Raw genomic sequence first — 22596 nt, forward strand, 5'->3', positions numbered from 1 at the left:
TCTGTCCATGTACAGTATAGGATGCGAAGTCTGTCCATGTACAGTATAGGGGGAGAAGTCTGTCCATGTACAGTATAGGGGGAGAAGTCTGTCCATGTACAGTATAGGAGAAGTCTGTCCATGTACAGTATAGGATGAGAAGTCTGTCCATGTACAGTATAGGATGAGAAGTCTGTCCATGTACAGTATAGAAGGAGAAGTCTGTCCATGTACAGTATAGGAGAAGTCTGTCCATGTACAGTATAGGAGGAGAAGTCTGTCCATGTACAGTATAGGAGGAGAAGTCTGTCCATGTACAGTATAGGAGGAGAAGTCTGTCCATGTACAGTATAGGAGAAGTCTGTCCATGTACAGTATAGGAGGAGAAGTCTGTCCATGTACAGTATAGAGGAGAAGTCTGTCCATGTACAGTATAGGATGGGAAGTCTGTCCATGTACAGTATAGGAGGAGAAGTCTGTCCATGTACAGTATAGGAGAAGTCTGTCCATGTACAGTATAGGAGAAGTCTGTCCATGTACAGTATAGGAGGAGAAGTCTGTCCATGTACAGTATAGGAGGAGAAGTCTGTCCATGTACAGTATAGGGGGAGAAGTCTGTCCATGTACAGTATAGGGGGAGAAGTCTGTCCATGTACAGTATAGGAGGAGAAGTCTGTCCATGTACAGTATAGGAGAAGTCTGTCCATGTACAGTATAGGAGGAGAAGTCTGTCCATGTACAGTATAGGAGGAGAAGTCTGTCCATGTACAGTATAGGAGGAGAAGTCTGTCCATGTACAGTATAGGATGAGAAGTCTGTCCATGTACAGTATAGGAGGAGAAGTCTGTCCATGTACAGTATAGGATGGGAAGTCTGTCCATGTACAGTATAGGATGGGAAGTCTGTCCATGTACAGTATAGGATGCACTCAATATTTGGTCGGGGCTCCTTTTGCATGAATTACTGCATCAATGCGGCGTGGCATGGAGGCGATCAGCCTGTGGCACTGCTGAGGCGTTATGGAAGCCCAGGTTGGTTTGATAGAGGCCTTCAGCTCCTCTGCATTGTTGGGTCTGGTGTCTCTCATCTTCCTCCTGACAATCCCCCACAGATTCTCTATGGGGTTTAGGTCAGGCGAGATTGATGGCCAATAAAGCCCATGATCATGTGACCAGGTATTGGTAGATTTGGCAGTGTGGGCGGTGCGAAGTCCTGAAAAATGAAATCAGCATCTCCATAAAGCTGGTCAGCAAAGAGAAGCATGAAGTGCTCTAGAATTTCCTGCTAGAGGGCTGCACTGACTTTGGACTTGATAAAACACAGTGGACCAACACCAGCAGATGACACGGCTCCCCAAATCATCACTGACTGTGGGAAATTTAGCATTTTTATTTGGAAATGAAGGTCCCAGAGTCTGGAGGAGGAGTGGAGGGGCACAGAATCCAAGTTGCATGAAGTCCAGTGTGAAGTTTCCACAGTCAGTGATGATTTGGGGAGCCGTGTCATCTGCTGGTGTCGGCCCACTGTGTTTTATCAAGTCCAAAGTCAGTGCAGCCCTCTAGCAGGAAATTCTAGAGCTCTTCATGCTTTCCTCTGCTGATCAGCTTTATGGAGATGCTGATTTCATTTTCCAGCAGGACTTGGCACCGCCCACACTGCCAAATCTACCAATACCTGGTCACATGATCATGGGATCACTGTGCTTGATTGGCCAGCAAACTCACCTGACCTAAACCCCATAGAGAATCTGTGGGGTATGGTCAGGAGGAAGATGAGAGACACCAGACCCAACAATGCAGAGGAGCTGAAGGCCGCTATCAAAGCAACCTGAGCTTCCATATAGTTATATTACAGCCTTATTCCAAAATGGATTAAATTCATTATTTTCCTCAAAATTCTACAAACAATCCCCCATAATGACAACGTGAGAGAAGATTGTTTGAAATCTTTGCAAATTTATTAAAAATAAAAAAGGAAAAAAAAAATCCCATGTACATAAGTATTCACACCCTTTGCCCAATACTTTGGTGAAGCTCCTTTGGCACCAATTCCAGCCTCCAGTATTTCTGAGTATGATGCTACAAGCTTGGCACTCCTATATTTGGGCAGTTTCTCCCATTCTTCTTTGCAGGACCTCTCAAGCTCCATCAGGTTGGATGGGGGAGGGTCGGTGCACAGCCATTTTCAGATCTCTCCAGAGATGTTCAATCGGGTTCAAGTCTGGGCTCTGGCTGGGTCACTCAAGGACATTCACAGAGTTGTCCCGTAGCCACTCCTTTGTTATCTTGGCTGTGTGTTTAGGGTCGTTGTCCTGTTGGAAGATGAACCTTCGCCCCAGTCTGAGGTCCAGAGCGCTCTGGAGGAGGTTTTCATCAAGGATGTCTCTGTACATTGCTGCATTCATCTTTCCCTCCATCCTGACTAGTCTCCCAGTTCCTGCCACTGAAAAACACCCCCACAGTATGATGCTGTCACCACCATGCTTTACGGTAGGGATGGTATTGGCCAGGTGATGGGCGGTGCCTGGTTTCCTCCAGACATGACGCTTTCCATTCAGGACAAAGAGTTCAATCTTTGTTTCATCAGAGCAGAGAATTTTGTTTCTCATGGTCTGAGAGTCCTTCAGGTGACTTTTGGTAAACTCCAGGCGGGCTGTCATGTGACTTTTACTGAGGAGTGGCTTCCGTCTGGCCAATCCCATACAGGCCTGATTGGTGGAGTGCTGCAGAGATTGTTGTTCTTCTGGAAGGTTCTCCTCTCTCCACAGAGAAACGCTAGAGCTCTGTCAGAGTGACCATCGGGTTCTTGGTCACCTCCCTGACTAAGGCCCCCCTCCCCCGATCGCTCAGTTTGGCCGGGCGGCCGCTCTAGGAAGAGTCCTGGTGGTTCCAAACTTCTTCCATTTACAGGCAATGGAGGCCACTGTGCTCATTGGGACCTTCAATTCTTCAGAAATGTTTCTGTACCCTTCCCCCGATCTGTGCCTCCATACAATCCTGTCTCTGAGGTCTACAGACAGTTCCTTGGGCTTCATGGCTTGGTCTCTGACATGCACTGTTATCTGTGAGACCTTATATCACGTGTGTCAAACACAAAGCTCAGGGGCCGATTCCGGCCCTCCAGGCCATTTCATGTGGCCCTCGCACCTCTCCTGCAATTGCAGCAGCCCCTTCTTCTCCGCCTCCACCTTGTCTCAGCAGTTGGCAGTAGAAAAGAGGACAGAACTCCTCCGCCAGATCCTTTATTTTTCTGTGCAGGCACGTAGAGGGTCCTCTCTGCCCCTATCTCAGCAGTTGGCGGCACAAAGGACAGAACTCCTCTTACAGATCCTACACCTCTCTGTGCAGCCACAAAACCCCCTTGAATCCTCCTCCCCTGATCTTAGTATTCAGCAGACTCAGGCAGTTGACTCCCGCCCTCCTCCAGACCTAAACTTTTGCTTCCCAGCTCCTACTCCACCTTCTTCCAGGCAGCAGGTAAGTGGGTTGCATTGTGATGTAAGGGAGGTTTGGGGACTCTTGACATGTGTGTGGGGGTTGGTGCTCTGGACATCTCGTCTTTTAGACACATCCGGCCCTTTGAGCGCAACCATAATGTTGATGTGGCCCGCAAAAAAATGGAGTTTGACACCCCTGCCTTATATAGACAGGTGTGTGCCTTTCCAAATCGTGTCCAATCAATTGAATTTACCACAGGTGGACTCCAATTAAGTTGTAGAAACATCTCGCACCTGAGCTCAATTGTGAGTGTCATGGTAAAGGGTGTGAATACTTATGTACATGGGATTTTTTTTTTTGGTTTTTTTTTTTTTTAAATAAATTTGCAAAGATTTCAAACAAACTTCTTTCACATTTTTTCATTATGGGGGATTGTTTGTAGAATTTATAGATAAATGAATATAAAAAGTGCTGTGAATAGTTTCCGGGTGCACTGTACCTTTACCATTGGTCTCATCCTTTTAATATTTTGTAGCAGATATAGAGCTAAATTATGTTGCCCACCTATGCTGCCTAACGCGGCCTATTATAGTGGACTTCAACTCAAAAATGATGATGTCCTATATATTATAGGGAACACCTAATACCTTAACTTGTGCCTAAAACTTTCCTTGCAAAATGCACCTTTTTTTTTCCTGAATTATTTTTAAAAAATCGCAAAAGACTGATGCAGTGTGAGAGCATCTAACCAGGGGTGTCCAAACTTTCTAAACCAAGTGCCAGTTTACTGTCCTTCAGATTTTAGGGGGCCAGGCAGTGGCTAGGGGGAGCAGAAAATGCGCCGGCATCAGGGAAACGATACTGAAGAACATTACTTAGTGCCTGTGGTCAGGAGGAGGAAGAATAGTGCCCCATCATTGGTGTCAGTGGGAGGAATAGTGCCCCATCATTGGTGTCAGTGGGAGGAATTGTGCCCCATCATTGGTGTCAGTGGGAGGAATTGTGCCCCATCATTGGTATCAGTGGGAGGAATAGTGCCCCATCATTGGTATCAGTGGGAGGAATAGTGCCCCATCATTGGTGTCAGCGGGAGGAATAGTGCCCCATCATTGGAATCAGTGGGAGGAATAGTGCCCCATCATTGGAATCAGTGGGAGGAATAGTGCCCCATCATTGGTGTCAGTGGGAGGAATAGTGCCCCATCATTGGTGTCAGTGGGAGGAATAGTGCCCCATCATTGGTGTCAGAGGGAGGAATAGTGCCCCACCATTGGTGTCAGTGGGAGGAATAGTGCCCCATCATTGGTGTCAGTGGGAGGAATAGTGCCCCACCATTGGTATCAGTGGGAGGAATAGTGCCCCACCATTGGTATCAGTGGGAGGAATAGTGCCTCATCATTGGTGTCAGTGGGAGGAATAGTGCCCCACCATTGGTGTCAGTGGGAGGAATAGTGCCCCATCATTGGTGTCAGTGGGAGGAATAGTGCCCCACCATTGGTATCAGTGGGAGGAATAGTGCCTCATCATTGGTGTCAGTGGGAGGAATAGTGTCCCATCATTGGTGTCAGTGGGAGGAATAGTGCCCCACCATTGGTATCAGTGGGAGGAATAGTGCCTCATCATTGGTGTCAGTGGGAGGAATAGTGTCCCATCATTGGTGTCAGTGGGAGGAATAGTGCCCCATCATTGGTGTCAGTGGGAGGAATAGTGCCCCACCATTGGTATCAGTGGGAGGAATGGTGCCCCATCATTGGTGTCAGTGGGAGGAATAGCGCCCCATCATTGGTGTCAGTGGGAGGAATAGTGCCACATCATTGGTGTCAGTGGGAGGAATAGCGCCCCATCATTGGTGTCAGTGGGAGGAATAGTGCCACATCATTGGTGTCAGTGGGAGGAATAATGCCCCATCATTGGTGTCAGTGGGGGGAATAGTGCCCCATCATTAATGTCATGAGAGGAATAGTGCCTCATTGTTGGTGGGAAATATAGTGCCTCAAGGGCCTTGATAAAGGCAAGAAATGGGTCTCAGTGTGGAGACCACTGATCTAAGCTACCGTTGCTTCTTACTGCTTGTCTCAGGATATTTGGAGTGAGATTTATTGATGTCACTACTGTGTTGCTCATTGTCTTCCCTGCTGGAGGCTCTTACAAAAGGAATCAAAGCCCCGACCTCTACCAAGATGGCCGCCTCCACCCAGCGACACCGTGTAGAACAAAGCATGGAAACTGGGCAATGAGTGAAGATCGGCTGCAGGCATACAATACTGGTGATTAGTCCTTTGCTCTCGGTCTGCTTTTTTTTGGACCCAGCATCCAAAGTTCATTTTACATTCCAGGAAATACATTTCTGACATTTAGAAAGAGATTTTTTAGAAAAAGATGAATTTTCAGGGTCCTGCTTGGGCACAATTAACATTTCTAGATGTTCCCTGACAGCAAATCTTCACTTACTGAGATGCACTTTTCTCCTCTCATGTACACAGAAACCAGCAGCTACTAAATAACGGCTTCCTTCCATAGAGATCATTGCTGTATTCAATGTGTAGCCAGATTTTCATTACGTTTTATAATTTATTTATTTTATTTTTTTAGGGAAAAGATCCAGCAGCCAAAGCAAAGCCAGGTAAGTAAAATAATTAATGACAGCAGAGATTCCTCAGAAATCTGTTACTTGTGTGAAAAAAGTATCAGGATTTACATTGTTGCAGTGCGCTAATCAACACGCCGTAACAAGGCTGTCATTTCTGACGTTTGCTCAGAGATGGGTTTTAAAGTGGTTGTTAAGCCATTATGTCATCATTACCACGTGCCGACCGCTGCACGACTATATACTGCGGCAGTCAGCCCCTCCTGGGAAAAATGATGTACCAGTACGTCGCTCGCCCACGAGCCTCTAGGGGGCGAGCGCATGCCGCCCGAGGTGCGCTCCCATCCCCGGAGGCACGCTTCCGCCCCCGCTCGTTCCCTGACATCCCCGCGCGAGTGACCGACGGCTCCGATGTCCTCTGGTCACTCGTGATCTCCCGCTGGAGAGGGAGAAAGGCAGGCGGCTGATGTAAACAAAGCCGCCTGTCATTCTCCCTGGTGTAACTGCAGAGATCATACAATCCTGCTATGTAGGATCGTATGTCTCTGTGGTTAAATCACAAGCCACACCCCTTTACAGTTAGACTCACGCCCCTAGGGATACATTTAACCCACTGATCACCAATAAAGTTAACCCCTTCCCTGCCAGTGTCATTTTTACAGTAACAGTGCATATGTATAGCACTGATTACTGTAGAAATGTCACTGTTACCCCCAAAAGTGTCAAAAATGTTAGTCAGGGGTCCGATCTGTCCGCCGCAATGTCGCAGTCCTGCAAAAAAAAAAAACCTGCAGATCGCCGCCATTACTAGTAAAAAAAAAAAAAGACAAAAATTTTTCCCTTAGTTAGTAAACGCAATAACTTTTGCACAAACCATTTAAAATACGATTATTGCGTTTTTTTTTTTTTTTTACCAAAAATATGTAGCAGAAAACAAATTGGCCTCAAATGTTAAAAAATTTTGATTTTTACATTTTTTTTTTTTGAGAATTTTATATAAAAAAATGTGAAAAATATTATTTTTTCAAAATTCTCGCTATTTTTTTGTTTATAGCGCAAAAAATAAAAATCGCACAGGTGATCAAATACCACCAAAAGAAAGCTCTGTTTGTGGGAAAAAAAGGACGTCAAATTCATTTGGGTACAGCGTTGCACGACCGCACAATTGTCAGTTAAAGTCACGCAGTGCCGAATCGCAAAATAGGCCCTGGTCTTTGAGCAGCCAAATCCTCCGGGGCTTAAGTGGCTAAACTAAAAAAAACCCGCGCTAAATTAAAATCCTAACACATAATCACCATTGCTGCTGTTCAAGGGTAATAAATAATCAGCTGGATCAGCCCGTCCATTTACACCCCACCGCCCATACAGCAGAGCGGCTGTGTCTGTGTCCACGCTGCTCAGCTGGGGATCAGTGGACATCCCCCACTGAGCAAGCTGATCCCCCCCGTGTGAAAGGGGCCTTAGAGGTGTGCTGGAGGTTTTTGGGACAACAGCTGAAAAAAGCAAAAAAAGGCTTCATTACACTATTGGGATTCTCTTCTCCATCCATGAGCTACAAGATACAGCATCTCACAAAAGTAAGTACACCCCTCACATTTCTGTAAATATTTTATTCTATCTTTTCATGTGACAACACTGAAGAAATGACACTTTGCTACAATGTAAAGTAGTGAGTGTACAGCTTGTATAACAGTGTAAATTTACTGTCCCCTCAAAATAACTCAACACACAGCCATTAATGTCTAAACCACTGGCAACAAAAGTGAGTACACCCCTTTGTGAAAATGTCCAAATTGGGCCCAATCAGCCATTTTCCCTCCCCGGTGTCATGTGACTCGTTAGTGTTACAAGGTCTCAGGTGTGAATAGGAAGCAGGTGTGTTACATTTGGTGTTATCGCTCTCACTCTCTCATACTGGTCACTGGAAGTTCAACATGGCACCTCATGGCAAAGAACTCTCTGAGGATCTGAAAAAAAGAATTGTTGCTCTACATAAAGATGGCCTAGGCCAGTAATGGGGAACCTTGGCACCCCAGATGTTTTGGAACTACATTTTCCATGATGCTTAACTGCTCTGCAGAGTGAATGAGCATCATGGGGAAATGTAGTTCTAAAACATCTGGGGTGCCAAGGTTCGCCATCACTGGCCTAGGCTATAAGAAGATTGCCAAGACCCTGAAACTGAGCTGCAGCATGGTGGCCAAGACCATACATCAGTTTAACAGGACAGGTTCCACTCAGAACAGGCCTCACCATGGTCCACCAAAGAAGTTGAGTGCACATGCTCAGCGTCATATCCAGAGGTTGTCTTTGGGAAATAGACGTATGAGTGCTCCCAGCATTGCTGCATAGATTGAATGGTGGGGGGTCAGCCTGTCAGTGCTCAGACCATACGCCGCACACTGCATCAAACTGGTCTGCATGGCTGTTGTCCCAGAAGGAAGCCTCTTCTAAAGATGATGCACAAGAAATCCCACAAGCAGTTTGCTGAAGACAAGCAGACTAAGGACATGGATTACTGGAACCATCTCCTGTGCTCTGATGAGACCAAGATAAACTTATTTGGTGTCAGATGGTGTCAGGTGTGTGTGGCAGCAACCAGGTGAGGAGTACAAAGACAAGTGTGTCTTCCTACAGTCAGGCATGGTGGTGGGAGTGCCATTGTCTGGGGCTGCATGAGTGCTGCCGGCACTGGGGAGCTACAGTTCATTGAGGGAACCATGAATGCCAACATGTACTGTGACATACTGAAGCAGAGCATGATCCCCTCCCTTCAGAGACTGGGCTGCAGGGCAGTATTCCAACATAACGACCCCAAATACCTCCAAGATGACCACTGCCTTGCTAAAGAAGCTGAGGGTAAAGGTGATGGACTGGCCAAGCATGTCTCCAGACCTAAACCCTATTGAGCATCTGTGGGGGATCCTCAAACAGAAGGTGGAGGAGCGCAAGGTCTCTAACATCCACCAGCTCTGTGATGTCATCATGGAGGAGGGGAAGAGGACTCCAGTGACAACCTGTGAAGCTCTGGTGAACTCCATGCCCAAGAGGGTTAAGGCAGTGCTGGAAAATAATGGTGGCCACACAAAATATTGACACTTTGGGCCGAATTTGGACATTGTCACTTAGGGGTGTACTGACTTTTGTTGCCAGCGGTTTAGACATTAATGGCTGTGTGTTGAGTTATTTTGAGGGGACAGTAAATTTACACTGTTATACAAGCTGTACACTCACTACTTTACATTGTAGCAAAGTCTCATTTCTTCCGTGTTGTCACATGAAAAGATAGAATAAAATATTTACAGAAATGTGAGGGGTGTACTTACTTTATGATATACTTTATCTATGAGCTGACATCTCCCCACTTACCAAGCAGCTATATAGACCCACATGCAGTACTGCTATGGGGTCCACATGCTTTGGTAAGTGCAAGCACAAGAGGGTGATGAGCACGTTTTACTGCAGGAGTCTGAAGTTGTGAAGGACTTTATCTGGATCAATGTTGGATTTTTTTTTTTTTTTACTGTGGACTTTCACTATGTGATCTTTACATCATCCCTTCTGTTAGATTACAGACTGTATCCTAGTGCCTGTGCTTTGTTAACAAAAAAAAAGCGATTTCTACTTGTTTTCACAGCTCCTATCGGCGATCACGTGACTCCTGACTCTCTCCCTTCCCCGTCTGACATCTCCAGGGGGCGGGGCCAAGAACTTCCTCTTGCGTCAGCTGGAGAGGAAAGGAGGAGAGAGCTTGGAGTCACGTGCCGCCCGAGCGGCGCTGTGAAAACGGGTAGAAATCTGCTTTTTATTTTTAAATAAAGCGCAGGCACTAGGATACAGATTGTAATCTAACAGAGGGGATGATCTAAAGATCACATCGTTTTGTAGCAGCTGGGAGGGAAGCAGAGCGGCGCTAGTGAGCTGACAGGCAGGGAGGGGAGGGGGGAGGAGGACAGAGGGAGACAGAGGAGAGCTACAGATAGCTGTGGATGATGGAGGCGCGTACACTGACCACAGTGTCAGGGCTCAGCAGCCATAATACTCTGTGGTCAGTGTACAGGGAGGAGGGTAGAAACTGGCAGGATCAGCCAGGTATTTTAGTGATACGGGAGGCCAAATTACACAGCACAAGCACTATGCTGTATATCGTGCTTTATGGCAGGGGTGGGGAACCTACGGTACCAGCCTGAGTCAGCTGTTACCCGGTATCAGGACAATATCCCCCCAGACATAATCCCCCCTGGACAACATCCCCCGGGCAATATCTCCCCCGAAAACATACCCCTGGACATAGGGTTAGGGTTAGAGGGGGGATATTTTCCAGGGAGGATATTGTCCGGGGGGATATTATCCTAGAATCCTGTACCCACCAGCAGTACCAGCCAGCTGTACTCACCAGCAGTACCAGCCAGCTGTACCCACCAGCAGTACCAGCCAGCTGTACCCACCAGCAGTACCAGCCAGCTGTACCCACCAGCAGTACCAGCCAGCTGTACCCACCAGCAGTACCAGCCAGCTGTACCCACCAGCAGTACCAGCCAGCTATACCCACCAGCAGTACCAGCCAGCAGTTATTTTCAAAACTTACCACCACAAAGAGTTGACTGCAGTCCAGACTGACCGACTCAAACCTGGAAAACCAGTTGAAAGTAGCAACATCATCAATACCAGCTAACCTCACACACCTCACCAAAGAGAAGCAGTTGCAGCCATCACATTAGGGGTGAGTTAATTAAATGTTTGACCAAATATAACAGGCACATTTTTAAGTTGATAATTTTGTACGCCCCCCAAATGATTTTATAAATACCCAAATGGCCCTTTGCAGAAAAAAGGTTTCCCACCCCTGCTTTAAGGGAACAGGATCTGCTTTCTTTTTAAGGGTAATACACGCTTTAGGTGATTTTGACATTTTTAAACAATCCCCGGCTTTTCCATTAGGTCTTCAGCTGTATAGAGGTTTGGTGGCCTCCTTTTCTGTAGATGTTATTTTAAGGCCATGTTCCATTACCAGTGAGCCTGACCTAGTCCAGCTTTCACGTATGACCTCATCATTTTCCCACCTGTGCCTTACCCCAGCATGGAGGAGCATGTATGGAAAGACTGACTCAGCTGGGCATGGGTCATGAATTGTGCCAAAGCTGCCATCTGATTGGAGGCACTGGGAGCCTTTACATTATACAGGACACAGTGATTCCAGCAGAGCATGCAACTTTGCAATTTTTAAAATGAGATTTTTAGAAACTGGTTTATCCAAAAATAAATTTTATCAATGTACACGGATAAGCGATATAATTTTTTTAAATCAATCAGAACATAGAATATTTGAGGACCCATGTCTTGTCCATGGCCCAGTATAGGAACATAGAATATTTGAGGACCCATGTCTTGTCCATGGGCCATTATAGGAACATAGAATATTTGAGGGCCCATGTCCTGTCCATGGCCCATTATAGGTACATAGAATATTTGAGGGCCCATGTCCTGTCCATGGCCCATTATAGGAACATAGAATATTTGAAGGCCCAGGTCTTGTCCATGGCCCATTATAGGAACATAGAATATTTGACGGCCCACGTCTTGTCCATGGCCCATTATAGGAACATAGAATATTTGAGGGCCCAGGTCTTCTACATGGCCCATTATAGGAACATAGAATATTTGAAGGCCCATGTCTTGTCCATGACCCAATTTAGGAACATAGAATATTTGAAGGCCCAGGTCTTGTCCATGGCCCATTATAGGAACATAGAATATTTGAGGGCCCATGTCCATGGCCCAATTTAGGAACATAGAATATTTGAGGGCCCATATCATGTCCATGGCCCAATTTAGGAACATAGAATATTTGAGGGCCCATGTCTTGTCCATGGCCCATTATAGGGACATAGGATATTTGAAGGCCCATCTCCTGCCCATGGCCCGTTATAGGAACATAGGATATTTTTAGGGAGATGGGTTTTAAGTGGTTTTGATGTTTTTAAACAATCCTCGGCTTTTCCATTACACCGGAGGTCTTCAGCTGTGTAGAGGTTCGGTGGCCTCCTTTTCTGTAGATGTTATTTTAAGGCCTTGTTCCATTACCAGTGAGCCTGACCTCGTCCAGCTTTCACTTATGATCTCATTCTCCCACCTGTGCCTTACCCCAGCATGGAGGAACATGTATGGAAAGACTGACTCAGCTGGGCATGGGTCATGAATTGTGTCAATGTGGCCATTTGATTGGACATCGCGGGAGCTTTTAAATTATACAGAAGGACACGGTGATTGCAGCAGGTGATGCAACTATGCATTTTTAAAATTACATAATTTTCAGAAACAAGTTTATGCAAAATTAAATGTTACTAATGTATATGGATAACCTATATAGAAGTTTTATGAATCAATCAGAACATAGAATGTTTGAGGGCCCATCTTCTGCCCATGGCCCATTATAGGAACATAGGATATTTGAGGGCCCATCTCCTGCCCATTAGAAGAACATAGGATATGTGAGGCCTCATCTCCTGCCCATAGCCTATTAACTAACTTCTAACTTCAGCTTTTTCAATGAAGGCCCCTTTCACTCGGGTTTTCCGATTAGGTCTGCCTGTCCGTTTTTCAGGCGGACCGGAACGAATGCTTCATGCACCCCTATGGAGTGGCAGATGTCAGCGAAGACCTCTCCGCTGACACCCGCTTCTATCTGCTCCGGTCTGTGAAATCCAGATGGATGGAAACCCTATTTTCCATCCGTCTGGGGAATCGGATAGGATCGGATGAAAACGGACAGGCTATCCGTTATCCTCTGATCTCCCACATAGAGGAGAGTGGGAATCGGATAGCTCCTTCTCTGCACACAGAGCGGAGACTGACCTGTCATCCGCCTGCTCAGCGGGGATTGGCAGATCGATCCCTGCTGAGCAAAACTGAGTCCGCCGGGCAGAACGCCCATGTGAAAGGACCCTAAAACCTAGAAGCTGTTTGGTTTCTATGCGCAGCTGCATCAGATTTTACACGCTCCAGTTTTATTTAATCTCCCCCAAAGTGTTAAATTGGGGGAAAAAATGGATGCCAGTGGTGTGAATCCAGCATAAATGTATCACTCTAATCAAAATCCAAGATTAAGCTCTTGCTCCCCATGTAATTTATATGTACAACGGCCAAGAGGAAGGGCTGCAACGCCCACACACCGCACATGTGTAACGCCCACACACCGCACATGTGTAACGCCCACACACCGCACATGTGTAACGCCCACACACCGCACATGTGTAACGCCCACACACCGCACGTGTAATGCCCGCGAACACCGCACATGTGTAACGCCCACACACCGCACATGTGTAACGCCCACGCACCGCACATGTGTAACGCCCACGCACCGCACATGTGTAACGCCCGCGCACCGCACACATGCGTCTGTGGTGGCAGAGGGTTCTGTGTTGAGTGTGCATACACTGCATGCTCCCAGCACTGTGACCGAGCTCTCAAAGACCGCACCCCATCTCTAGTAATGCTCAGGAGCTGACAGGATCAGCCAATCACAATGGTCACATAATCAGGCAGATCCTTGTGTGTCCTATTATCCTCATTATTTACAGAAGGGGTGCAGTCACCCACATATTATCCCCTATAATGCATTGTGTGCTACCACACTGATAATAGTGATAGGAATTTCTGGTTCTGCTCTGTGTGACTTTGGTGCGTTTGAATGTTGTATTATTATGTTGTATTGCTGCTGTTACCTTTTTATATCATCTCCTCTTTTCAGATGAGCGTAGTAAGAAGATGTCCTTATCTCCGAATGCAGACCCTGCTGATGACCATTCAACCGTTTCTAATTACTTAGATAAGTAAGTGTGAAGATGTGACATCATAGGGATGGTAGTCACCCCGATATCATGTAACTTTATAGAGAGAAGTCAACGCAGGGATTAAAAAGCGCCGTGCAAACCTTTTTGCGCTATTTAATCCTGAATAATAATAATTATAATACAAACATTTGAATGTATTATTATTATACAGGATTAAATAGCGCAAAAAGGTTTCTCTATCGCTCATTGACAGACGTAGTCTTCTTGATTCTCAAGAGCTGGGTTATGTTGTCTCCGCAGGAGTAGGACTAGGCAGAATGACAAAACGTTCTGGCTCCACCTTAGGGGCAGTCCCTGAGGGTATATCCTCCCTCTCTCTGCTACAGGGAATCAGTTTTTTTCTGTCTAGTCAGGAGTAAGGACCTAAGTTCCTTGCTGGGATCTTTTGGTCCTGGCAAGACTTTTTTTCTTTAAAGAAAAAGACATTTTTTAGGTAGTTTTCTCCAGTGTTTTTTTCCTGTGAGATCTTCAAGCAAAAAATGCCGGACTGGGCGACACTTGTGGTCACCCCAGCCGGCCTACGAGCGCGCGCAGACCATGGCATTGCGCTTGGTCGGCCGCGACATATTCAAGTAAGTATGCGGGGCCGGGCGACGGGCTGGATGTTGAGATCCAGTGGTCACCCCGGTTTCTGCCTACGAGCGCGTGCAGACCAGTGCGCTGGGTCGGCCGCGACGGAGTCCCAGTAAAGGGACTGACTTTGCGAGTTAAAAGTCTCGCTTGGACGCCAGGTACCAGAGAGTCGAGGCGTCCACAAACCCCCACCCCGGTGGAGAGGGTATTGTGAAGAGAGGGTGCCTGTCGGTTCGGTATGGTGAGTAAACGTTCCCTTTTTTCCTCATTATGAGGCAGTATATATTATGGGCCCCTCCATATATGGTCAGTATATATCTGATACTTACAAGTCCCCCTTGTAATACAGCATGTGTTTGTGGGAAGTGGACTTGGTTCAAGAGCTAACACTCTACCCAGCAGACTGTAACATTACAGCAGACATAGGAGGTATAATCCTACCTTATGTGCAGTGTATCTCTGTAGATCCATATGTCACCTCTCAGCAGAGTGCAGGTGGATGTGCTGGGAAGACGATATCGGCGGTCCGCCGCCATTTTGCCGTAGACCGAATGCATATATGTCCTCAGGTCACGCCGGCCGCCATGTTTTTGGAGTCTTATGTCTCTTCTATGGGGGCGGCCATGTTTTGTGAGCCCAGCTACCTCGTGGAGGGCTGGGAACGCCGGAAGGCGTACACAGGGGGCGGAGCCACACCTTCTGCCCGGGAAAAAGCAAACAGCTCCTTCCAGTCTGTGTAGACAGACGCTGACTGCAGTTTGTTGGAAACTGCACTGCATCGGTTGGTGAGCCCTGGGGGTCCCTCTCTCTCTCTCTGGGATCGAGAAGCAGGTACTCTGAGGGGCGCTATTGCGCTAGGGGGAGACACACAAAAAAAAAAAAAAAAAAAAAAAGTTTTTTTGTTTTGCTGGCAAAGGTGTCCTGTATTAACATGGACCCTGCCACTCATGTATCTCCTCCGGATCCCCTCGAGGGGTCTGCGGGATCCTCCAGCACCCCATTGACAATTGAATCTTTGTCAGCTATTATGGAAACTTTTGTGTCCCGGGTGGAAGTGGCTTGTCAGGGACAGGGCGCAAGAAAGCGACCCCCGCCTAACCCCTTATTATCTGAAACCTCGGATTCAGACTCTGAGCCTATTTCTGCAGTTGCAGGTACTTCATCTGGTATTGGTATCTCGGGTCCTGTCTCTTCAGACAGTGAGGAGGATGTTTCGGCATCCGCCATAGCCCGAGAGGAAGCGTTGGTAAACGCACTCATTGTATCTGTTCAAGAGACTTTAAGGTTACAGGGTATTCCATCAGAAATAGCTGAAACTGAGATCCCTTTTGGGACTAAAAAGAAAGTGGCGAAGGTTTTTCCATTGCCCAAATGTTTTGGCAATCCAATCGAAGAAGAATGGCGTCTGCCAAAACGCACTTTTAATATTTCTAAACGCATTGACAGGCGTTATCCGTTTGAGGAAACCCTTATTAAGAAATGGACAGAACCACCTGTGGTGGATTCACCTATTGCTAGATTGAATAAAGCCACGGTTATTCCTTTAGAAGACGCTCCGTCTTTTAAAGATCCAGTGGATCGCAAGATAGAAGCTATGTCTCGCACCATGTTTTCCTTGATTGGATCAGCTTTCAGACCAATAATTGCTATTGGTCTGGTTTTGCAGGCTGTAACTGAATGGACCAAGTGGTTACGCCGGGACTTAGAAGAAGTCCCTCAGGCGGTATCAGATTTGTTGGAACAAATGATACAGGGGTTACAGTTTGTATGTGATGCGGCGTTAGACGCCACTCCATTAATGGCGCGAGCATCAGTCTCAGCAGTGGTTCTCAGGCGTACACTGTGGCTAAAAGGTTGGTTAGCCGACCAAGGTTCCAAAAAAGCATTGGCTAATATCCCCTTTTCAGGAGAGCGTCTATTTGGAGCCAACTTAGATGAGATCATTAAGGATCTCACCGGTGGAAAAAGCACCTTTTTACCGCAAAATTTTAAAGGTAGAGGAACTCGTCAAAGACGAGGGCCTTCTTTTTCTGCTCACAAGAGGTTTTTTCGTCCAGCGGGTGAAAAAACGAAGTCCTCCAAAGCTCCTGCAGGAGGCGTCAGGGGTCGTTGGTCGGGCAAGCAAAAGCCCGCCCCCTCCAGACCTGAAGATAAACCATCCAAAGCCTGAAGGTGCGCCCCCACCCATAACTGGGGTGGGGGGACGTCTTCGCCGGTTCCCGGATCCATGGCTTTCCAGAATCCCGGACAAATGGGTTTGCGAAGTCATAAGGTCAGGGTACAAGATCGAGTTTCGATCTCTCCCACCGGCGCGATTCTTCCCTTCCAATATCCGACTATCCGCAGATCGTTTAGAAGATCTGCGGAGAGCAGTCACAGATTTACTACAACAAGGAGTGGTAGTCCACGTTCCTTGGACAGAACGGTTTCAAGGGTTTTATTCAAACCTGTTTACAATACCCAGGAAAGAGGGCAAAGTGCGTCCAATTCTGGACTTAAGAGCACTCAATTCTTTCGTCAACATAAGAAGATTCAGAATGGAGTCCATTCGCACAGTAGCAGCCTTCCTGCATCCAGGGGATGTCCTAGTGTCCATAGACATCAAGGACGCCTATCTTCACATTCCCATTTTCGCAGGACATCAGCGTTTTCTACGCTTTTCCGTAGAGGAGAACCACTATCAGTTTGTGGCGTTACCTTTCGGTCTCGCCACGGCTCCGCGGGTCTTCACAAAGGTGTTGGCCCCAATGTTGGCACTTCTGCGCCAAAGAGGTATATCGATTCTAGGTTACCTAGACGATCTTCTGCTTCATGCAGAGTCTCCTCAGACCTTGCTACAAAACATAGAAATTACTATGATTTCTTTACAGGAATTCGGGTGGCTGGTGAACCAGCAAAAGTCATTTCTGGTTCCCACCCAGAGGCTCGAATATCTGGGTCTAATTCTAGACACAGTCAGGACAAGAGTTTTTCTTCCGGTAGGGGTCTTCCCTTCGGACTTGCATGAGGGTTCTGGGGTTGATGGTGGCTTCGTTCGAAGCAGTCCCATTTGCCCAGTCCCATACCCGAATTCTTCAGCAAGAGATTCTTCTCAGATGGAATCGGAATCCGGAATCCCTGGACAATCAGATCCGATTGAGCAAACAGACCAGAGAGTCTCTGGTATGGTGGCTTCGGTCTCCGATGCTCAGCCAGGGAAAGTCATTTCTGCCAATATATTGGACGACAGTGACCACGGATGCCAGTCTATCCGGATGGGGAGGAATTCTCGGTCAGTTATCTGTCCAGGGACTTTGGTCCCCGGAAGAATCCAGGTTACCGATAAATGTATTGGAACTGAGAGCGATCAGACTTTGTCTGATTCACTGGACCGAGCAGCTCCAGGGCAGCTCGGTTCGGATCCAGTCGGACAATGCCACGGCCGTGGCTTATGTCAATCACCAGGGGGGCACCAAGAGTGCCCGAGCGGCCAAAGAAGTGGCTTGCATTCTTCGCTGGGCGGAACGATTTGTTCCAGCAATCTCTGCGGTGTTCATTCCGGGGGTGGAGAATTGGCAGGCAGATTATCTCAGCCGTCAGACCCTGGATCAGGGGGAATGGTCCCTCCATCCAGACGTTTTCCACCAGTTGTGCCTACGGTGGGGCACCCCGGATGTGGATCTGTTGGCATCACGATTCAACAGGAAAGTTCAGAGATTCGTGGCTCGCTCCCGCGATCCTCTAGCAGAAACCGCAGACGCACTGATCACCCCGTGGGGGCAATACCAGCTAATATATGCCTTCCCTCCTCTCGCGTTACTGCCAAGACTTCTTCGCAGAATAGAGGAGGAAGGAATCCCAGTAATCCTGGTAGCTCCGGACTGGCCTCGTCGAGCTTGGTACGCCGACATGGTCAGACTGGTGGCGGACGTCCCGTGGAGACTTCCTCTCAGGGAGGATCTACTGTCTCAGGGACCGATCTTCCATCCTGCTTTACGATCGCTGGCTTTAACGGCCTGGCTATTGAGACCCAGGTGCTGAAGGACAAAGGTTTGTCAGCTTCAGTTATTCCTACTCTAGTTGAAGCAAGGAAAGCGACTTCCAGAAAGATTTATCATCGCACATGGAAGTCCTACATTGCATGGTGTGAACCTTTGGGGTTCCGTCCTCGGTCTTATTCGATTAGTCGAATATTGGCTTTTCTGCAACAAGGGGTTGAGCAGAAACTGGCCTTGAGTACTATCAAGGGTCAGGTCTCAGCATTAGCCATCTTCTTTCAGAAGCCTTTGGCTACTCATTCCTTGGTGCGGAATTTCATCCAGGGGGTGCGACATCTGGCTCCGCCAGTGCACGCGCCGTTACCCCCCTGGGATCTTAATTTAGTGTTGTCGGTTCTTCAGAAACCTCCCTTTGAAGATATTAGGGAGATTCCTCTACCCACGTTGTCCCAGAAGGTGGCCTTCTTGGTGGCTATTACTTCTGCACGCAGGGTGTCAGAACTGGCCGCATTATCTTGTCGTTCACCATATCTGGTGGTTCATAGAGATAAGGTGGTTCTTCGTCCGAATCCATCCTTCCTACCAAAAGTGGTTTCAGAATTTCATCTGAATGAAGAAATTGTATTACCTTCCCTGTGTCCTAAGCCCAGTCATCCTCGGGAGTTTGCGTTACACTCCTTGGATGTGGTCCGGGCGATCAGGGTATACTTGAAAACGACAGACTCGTTTCGCAAGACGGATTCACTTTTTGTGATCCCAGATGGACCCAAAAAGGGGTTGCCTGCATCTGCCGCGACCATTTCCAGATGGATCAGACAGACGGTAGTACAGGCTTATTCTATTAAGGGTCGGGAGCCCCCGTTCCCTGTTAAGGCGCACTCCACTCGGGCACTTAGTGCGTCTTGGGCCTTTCGCCATCAGGCGTCAGTGGTCCAGGTGTGCAAGGCGGCTACCTGGTCGTCGGTGCATACCTTTACTAAACATTATAAAGTTGATGTAATGGCATCGTCTGATGCCTCGTTTGGCCGCAAGGTTTTGCAGGCCGCAATTTGAGGAGACCAGTGGTCTACCTCGAGGGTTTTTTCCGTTGGAAAATTTTTCTTTAGTCTCATTCTTTGTTTATAATGAGCCTTTAAAACTTCTAGTTTGGCACCGGTTGGGCCTTCTAGATTGGATTTGATTTTGTCAATCCCACCCCTCATTTGTGGCACTGCTTCTGGATGTCCCAGCTCTTGAGAATCAAGAAGACTACGTCTGTCAATGAGCGATAGAGAAAAATGGATTTTTGTAAGAACTTACCGTAAAATCCTTTTCTCTTAAGCTCATTGACAGACGTAGTACCCGCCCCTCTATCATTGAGTTGGGTTGGGTTAAATTCTCTGTACTGCTTTAAACAGAACTGATTCCCTGTAGCAGAGAGAGGGAGGATATACCCTCAGGGACTGCCCCTAAGGTGGAGCCAGAACGTTTTGTCATTCTGCCTAGTCCTACTCCTGCGGAGACAACATAACCCAGCTCTTGAGAATCAAGAAGACTACGTCTGTCAATGAGCTTAAGAGAAAAGGATTTTACGGTAAGTTCTTACAAAAATCCATTTTTGCACAGCGTTTCATATCATTATACACACTCAGTAATTCGGAGACTTCATGATTTATCAGCATGCTTTGAGGAAGTTAAAGATGGATTCTGACCCCCTCACAATAATATTCATTCTCATACAAATTTAGCAGAGCTTGGCATACGCCCATTTATTGTTTACTCTAAAGGGGTTGTAAAGGCAGAAGTTGCATTCTATGCATTAAGGTAAAAAGCCTTCTGTGTGCAGCAGCCCTCCTAATACTTACCTGAGCCCCATTTTTATCCAACGATGTTGCAGGAGTGTTTCTGCTGCCCAATACTCTCCCTCCTGATTGGCTGAGATGGCAGCGCAGTGCCATTGGCGCCTGCTGCTGTCAATCAAATTCAGTGAGCCAATCAGAAGAGAGAGGGGGCGGCCCATGGCTCTGTGTCTGAATGGACACAGAGAGCTGCAGCTCGGGTTAGGAGGGAGGGGCCAGGAGAGCTGAAGGGGGACCCGAGAAGTGGAGGATCCGGGCTGCTCTGTGCAAAACCATTACAGAGGGCCCCGTATAAACCACTTTCTGTGCTGAGAGTGTTTCCAGCATGGTAGCCAGTGGTTACGGAATAGCTCCCGGTGTATACTAGCCATCAGGAGCTTTCTGATCATATGACCGCTATGACAGCCAATCACAGCTATCACATGACCCGAATGCCCACTTCCGCCTCCTGGTGTTTGGAACCCTTAATCGGCGGGAAGGGGTTAATGTTTGATTTGTATAAAAATCAATCGGCGCAATCAAAAAAATATTAAATAAGTGACTCCGAAATATAAATGCATAAATATCCGGCTGCTAATACTAAATGTGCATACAGCTTCACATAAACCTAATCAATATCCAATAATGCTGTGCCAGACAAAGTGCAAATAGTGCTTAACTAAAAATAATCAATAATTGGGCAATACAAACCTCAAAAAAATCAATCAATAATGTGCACATATAGTCCATAAAGTGCAATATGTGCAAAAGTGCTGCCAATATTAGTCTAACAAAAAATAAAATCAGCATATTGCACTCTATGGACTAGATTTGCACATTATTGATTTATTTTAAATGTTTGTATTGCGGAATTATTAATTATTTTTAGTTAAGCGCTATTTACAATGTATTCCTTACTGGGGTTCTAAAAGTGTTTTCTTTCTTTCTTTCTTTTTCTTTCTTTCTTTCTTTTTCTTTCTTTCTTTTTCTTTTTTTCTTTCTTTCTTTCTTTCTTTCTTTCTTTCTTTCTTTCTTTCTTTCTTTCTTTCTTTCTTTCTTTCTTTCTTTTTCTTTCTTTCTTTCTTTTTCTTTCTTTCTTTCTTTCTTTCTTTCTTTCTTTCTTTCTTTCTTTCTTTCTTTTTCTTTCTTTCTTTCTTTCTTTCTTTCTTTCTTTCTTTCTTTCTTTCTTTCTTTCTTTCTTTCTTTCTTTCTTTCTTTCTTTCTTTCTTTCTTTCTTTCTTTTTCTTTCTTTCTTTCTTTTTCTTTCTTTCTTTCTTTCTTTCTTTCTTTCTTTCTTTCTTTCTTTCTTTCTTTCTTTCTTTCTTTCTCTACCCACCTGTAACCCCTCCGGGCAGTGAGAGCGCCATAGTTGCTGATAGTGGTCGGCTCATGGGTTAAGCAGAGTTAGTGCAGAGACATGAGGCTTTTCTGGCTTATAGGGATAATAGCTGACATTTATTTGAATGGATTTCTATATTAAAGGGGTTAAATGGCCCACTGATGTGATTTGTTTGTTGAGAGAGATGACCTATCCAGCGGATCTTTACTTTTGTTACACTTTGTCTTGTTTTCTCTGAAATGTATTACTTTTGTCTGTTGTTTTTGTATTTGCAGCTTGTGCATTTTCTGCGGGGAACGCGATGAGTCTTTCACAGAGGAAGGCTTGGACCTCCATTACTGGAAACATTGTCCAATGCTGAGACGCTGTGAGCACTGCAAGCAGGTACAATGCTAAATATTATCATATTTACACCTGATATCATCCCGAAGGACACGGGACCATTCACAGTAGGCTCTGCACAGCTTACTAATGCCCCCCCACCACAGTCACATGTTCAGAATCAAAGCCAGTCTGTGTTTGAACCGATTAAATCAGGAAATCTCAGAGAAGGGAGCGGAGCATTCAGTGGGTTTTGGTTGTTTTTGGCATCTGCCATGTCAGAAGATTGAACAATTTGTAATACAGCGATGCTTGCTGTGCAGATGATCTGTTTTGGGTGACATAAACATACCCAAAATGTATTTAACTATCTGCTTATAGGGCACCTATACCCCCTTCCTGCCCAGGCCAATTTCCAGCTTTCAGCGCTGTCGCACTTTGAATGACAATTGCGCGGTCATGCTACACTGTACCCATATGACATTTTTTTCACACAAATAGAGCTTTTTGAAAAAAAAAAAAAGCTGTTTTCATAGTTTGTTATAAAATTTTTCAAACAGGTAATTTTTTTCTCCTTCATTGATGGTCACTGATAGGAGGGCACCAATAGAGCTGCACTGATGAGGTGGCACCAATAGGGCGTCACTGATGGGCACTGATAGGACAACACTGATGGGCACTGATAGGCTACAATAATGGGCACTGATAGGC

General features: G+C 46.4%; 1 protein-coding gene across 1 annotated transcript in view; it reads left to right on the forward strand.

The window, feature by feature from the left end:
- Window positions 1-22596, forward strand: part of CEP104 (centrosomal protein 104) — a 177247-nt gene that overhangs the window by 115488 nt on the left and 39163 nt on the right. Inside the window, exons 16-18 of the mRNA XM_082273168.1 lie at window positions 6008-6038; window positions 13756-13837; window positions 21840-21948. Coding sequence (XP_082129294.1) covers window positions 6008-6038; window positions 13756-13837; window positions 21840-21948 — 222 coding nt within the window. The remainder of the gene's footprint in view (window positions 1-6007; window positions 6039-13755; window positions 13838-21839; window positions 21949-22596) is intronic.

Source organism: Pelophylax lessonae, assembly GCF_965119305.1.
Source record: "Pelophylax lessonae genome assembly, chromosome: 12".
Lineage (NCBI taxonomy): Eukaryota > Metazoa > Chordata > Amphibia > Anura > Ranidae > Pelophylax > Pelophylax lessonae.